The sequence below is a fragment of the Condylura cristata genome, unplaced genomic scaffold (genome assembly GCF_000260355.1).
Source record: "Condylura cristata isolate star-nosed mole 26May11 unplaced genomic scaffold, ConCri1.0 scaffold00004, whole genome shotgun sequence".
Classification (NCBI taxonomy): Eukaryota; Metazoa; Chordata; class Mammalia; order Eulipotyphla; family Talpidae; genus Condylura; species Condylura cristata.
The window spans coordinates 709,188-713,017 of record NW_004567105.1 but is presented as its reverse complement, the minus strand read 5'-3'; the positions used below and the strand labels follow the sequence as shown (position 1 = coordinate 713,017).

At 70.4% G+C, this 3,830-nt stretch overlaps 2 protein-coding genes across 2 annotated transcripts in view; both read left to right on the top strand.

Moving 5' to 3' along the window:
- The window catches only part of GTSE1 (G-2 and S-phase expressed 1), a 9,934-nt gene extending 6,643 nt beyond the window's left edge, over positions 1-3,291 (top strand). Inside the window, exons 3-8 of the mRNA XM_012735091.1 lie at positions 6-164; positions 695-764; positions 953-1,192; positions 1,962-2,163; positions 2,396-2,683; positions 2,959-3,291. Coding sequence (XP_012590545.1) covers positions 6-164; positions 695-764; positions 953-1,192; positions 1,962-2,163; positions 2,396-2,683; positions 2,959-3,042 — 1,043 coding nt within the window. The 3' untranslated portion in view covers positions 3,043-3,291. The remainder of the gene's footprint in view (positions 1-5; positions 165-694; positions 765-952; positions 1,193-1,961; positions 2,164-2,395; positions 2,684-2,958) is intronic.
- A 162-nt stretch (positions 3,292-3,453) lies between these two features.
- TRMU (tRNA 5-methylaminomethyl-2-thiouridylate methyltransferase) overlaps positions 3,454-3,830 on the top strand; it is an 8,408-nt gene continuing 8,031 nt past the window's right edge. Inside the window, 1 exon segment of the mRNA XM_012735090.1 lies at positions 3,454-3,520. Within this exon segment, the coding sequence (XP_012590544.1) occupies positions 3,454-3,520 (67 nt within the window).

Below are 3,830 nucleotides of genomic sequence, written 5' to 3'. Positions count from 1 at the left end.
GCCCGCTCCGCCCCGGACGCCCGCCCTTGCGGGCCCTGGCTCGGCCCAGGCTTCTCAGCTGAGTGAGGCGGGCAGTGCGAGAGGGCGAGGTTCTTCTCTGCACCCCAAGACGAAGGGGCTGCCCACCCCAGCCGACCCCCTCAAAACGCCCAAGGTTTCTGCCGGTAAGTGAGAACGTCACGCGTCCCTGCAGGGTGGGGTGGCGCCCACGTCACGTCTCGCAAAAGGCTCTCGCCTGGTGGTGCGCACTCTGGGCTCGTGTTCCCGCCCCCGCCCGGCCTGCTGGGCTGCGCCCCGCTCCGTTGGGCCCCCAGGCGCTCCCTGGGCCCGCCCGCTGAGCTGTGCCCCGTCTCGGCGCTCTTCAGGCTGATCTGGGGTCGACCACGCTCAGAGAAGCTGCCGGCAGGCCGGTTGGGAGAGGGACGCCCCGACCGCCTCTGGGGAGACGCTCTGGCTGTGCTGGAGCCGACTGGGCTGCGGGATGGAGCCGACCTGGGCGTCTCCCGGCACCAGCACCCAGGCACAGGGCCGCAGAGCGCCAGCGGGACGGCTGTCCTGGGGGCGGGGGCGGGGGTGGGCGTGAGGGGGGCGCCGCCAGGCCCTGGGAGTGGAGACACTCGGGAGCACTGGCTACGGCGGAGCGGCCCAGCGCGGGTAAAGCGTGAGCTGGCTTTGCTGACAGCCCTCTCCTCAGGGGAGCCCCCCGGCGCCACGCCGCAGCCCGCTCGGGCGCCCAGGCCGCAGTCCTGCACGTCGGCGGGGAGGTGAGTGGGCCGCCCCTGAGTGCACCACCCTCGGGTTGGGGGGTGGGGGTGGGCCGGCTGCAACTGACCGGTGCGCCCCACAGGGGGGGCAGGTGCTGCGGGCACCACCCCATGCGGAGCCCCTCCCCCGCCTGCAGCGCAGAGGGCCACCTGGCCTGGGTGCCACTCAGGTCCGTGTGGCCCCCCAGGCCCGCCCTGCCCTGCACCCCATCCAGATGTGCATCCACGCCCGGCCTGTGGAGCTGCTCACGGGGCGCCAGGACCCCGGCCAGCACCAGGCGCCTGTCGGCCCTGCCCACGCCTGCTGGCCGCCGGCTCTCTGGCCTTCTGCTGGCGACCCCCCGGACCAAGCCCCGGATTCCGGCCTCCCCGCTGCGTGTGCCGGCTCGGAGACTGTCTTCCGAACCCCAGAAAGAGCCCTCAGCAAGGTACGGCAGAAGTGACACGTCATCTCAGATCGCTCGGACGTGGCGGCCCGAGTGGTGCTGGGCTCCGCCTGGCCGGGCCCGCCGGGGGTCTCAGGAGGGGCGGGCGGGCCGAGAGCAGCTGCCCCCGGCCGCCCTGGGGTGTCGGCGGGGGGTGGCCACGCGGGGAACCGAGATGCCCGAACTCCTGCTGCGCCTGCAGTCAGCCGCCTCTGCCCCTCCGGCCGAGGCCCAGGTCGTGCTGCCCGGCCTTTCGGGGAACCCGCCTCCCGGCCTTCCCGCACCCACTCCTGCTGCTCGCGGAGCGTTTCCTGCTCCCCCACACTCCGGGAAGCTCGTCCCAAGCTCGAGAGCCGCGACCGCCCCGTGGGGCAGGTGCCATCTCCAGAGCTTTGGCTTGTGCTGTCCGCAGGCGGCTTCCGGGGCCCACAGCGCGCCACCGGGCTCTGCCCGGCCCCGCCACAGCAGGGTGCCGGCGCTCCCTGGCCACTCGGCCGGAGAGCGGAGGTGGGAGACAGCGCAGGGGCCGGGCAGCAGGCTCAGCAGTGCGGCTGCTCGAGGGCCGGCTCCTTCCTCCCGTGAGGTACCTGCAGGACGGGGCCGGCGGCTCCCCGAGGCGGCAGGCCAGTTACCCGGCCGCTGGTCCCGTTCCTCAAGCCGGCGAGGTGGCCGCGGCCTCGGGGTGGACCCGGTCGCTGGCCTGGGCAGGGCAGAAGCCGGGCCGGGCGACGGCACCTCGCAGAAACGTACCCAGAAGACTCTCTGCCCGCAGAGCTTCCCTGGAGGGCAGCGGGGGCCCAGCTGCCCCTGCGCGCCCCGGCACGCCGCCCCAGGGCAGCTGCCCCCCTCCCTCCGCGGTGCCGCGGGCGCTCAGCTTTTCTCCAGACGAGAGTGGCTTCCCCGCCTCGCCGCGCGCCCCCACACAAGCAGCCCCGGAGGAAGCGCAGCCGCCAGCAGCCACATCGCCGCGAGAGGTAAAAGGGCGACCTCGTGTCCAGTGTTGTCCTGGGGGCTGGACAGCGGCTGCAGAGTGCCCACCTCCCCTGCATTGGACGTGGAGGCCCGGCGAGGACGGGGAGCAGGAAGCAGGGGCCAGGAGCCTGGGCAGCGCAGCCCGTGTGCAGGCCTGTCCAGCTGCCTGGGGCACGAGCAGAGAGCTAAGGCACCCCCAAGGTGGCTTCCCCAAGAGCTCATGTTTTTGTCTAGGCCATTCTTGTGGATATCAAGATGGATGAACTTACGATCACCCCCAGAGTGGAGAGCACGCCCCTCGTTGACCTCCCCCTCGTTGACCTCCCCCTCGTTGACCTCCCCCTCGTTGACCTCCCCCTCGTTGACCTCCCCCTCGTCGACCTCCCCCTCATCGACTTTGACAACACTCCTGAAGCCAAGGTGGCTGTGGGCCTGGAGAGCCGGCCTCTGATCGACCTCCTGATCAACACCCCGGACTTTGGCAGGGGCCCCCCGCCCAAGCCTGTCCACGAGGCGGCGCAGGTGAGCTGCCCCGCGGTCCCGGTGCCTCTGGGGGGACATCACGGCGACCTGCTGCGGGTCGTGAGATTCCTGGGACCGATGTGTCTCCTGCTGGGCGAGCTGAGCGCCCGCCAGGTCCCCCTCGGAGCCAACTAGTCCCTGGGCGCAGAGGCCTGCTGTCTGCCGGGTCTGCTGCAGCTTCCTCCCGCCAGGGTGCGGGCTTCCTGGGCCCTCGGGTGCCCCGAGGGGCGTGACAGGCAGCGGGGCGGGGTCCTGCTCAATGCTCTCTCTCGCAGCTGATAGACCTGACGTCCCCCCTCATCCAGCTGAGCCCCGAGGCTGACAAAGAGAACCTGCCCTCTCCGCTCCTCAAGTTCTGAGCCGTCCAGCGCTGTGTTTAGTCTTTGCCAAAGGTTCTGCACTGGTTTTCCACCCCAAGACATTTGAGGAAAACGATTGGAAAGGGGGAGAGACCCGGCCGCCACGCTGCCGTGGTTGCGCCCTGAGCAGGCGGCTTCTCTGCAGATGAATTTTGTTTCTCGCTTTGCATCTTATAGGTGAAACAGTGACTTTTTAAAAATATGTTTGCTTGAAAAGTTAAATATTCGCGATTTAAATTAAAGTGTAAAATAAGGGTGTGAAGAGCCTGCGGTGATTTCCAACAAGCTGTCCTTAGTACTAATCCATAAGCAAGATTTGCTTATCCCGAGTTGGGCTCAAAACAGCTGGCCATGCGGGAGGGGCGGGGCCTGGCCGGGAGGGGCGGGGCCTGGGCCGAGGAACCCGCCGCGATGCCTGCCCATTCCCGCTCGGAGTCGGGGACGTGGGCCCGGGCTGGGCGGCGCCCCCAGACCCGGAGTGCGGCCGGACTCGGGGCCCGCGCGGCGAGACCGAGCTGAGGACAGAGCCCCAGCCGGCCTGCGCCCTCGCCCCCCGCCCCCGCTCGCTGGCGGGTCGGGGTGCGGATGGAGTGCAGCACGGGCGGGCTCCTCGGGAGGACAAAGCCTGGCGGGGACGCCAAACTGACCGGCCGGTTCTGCTGTTCTACGGTGGCCAGTTCGCCCTGGGCTGGCCGCTCTTGGCCAGCCCGGGACGCCCCACCGAGGCGGAACCCGCGCGCGCAGCTCGTGCTGCCGGCCGGAGCGCGTCGGGAGCGCTTCGGGGCGGG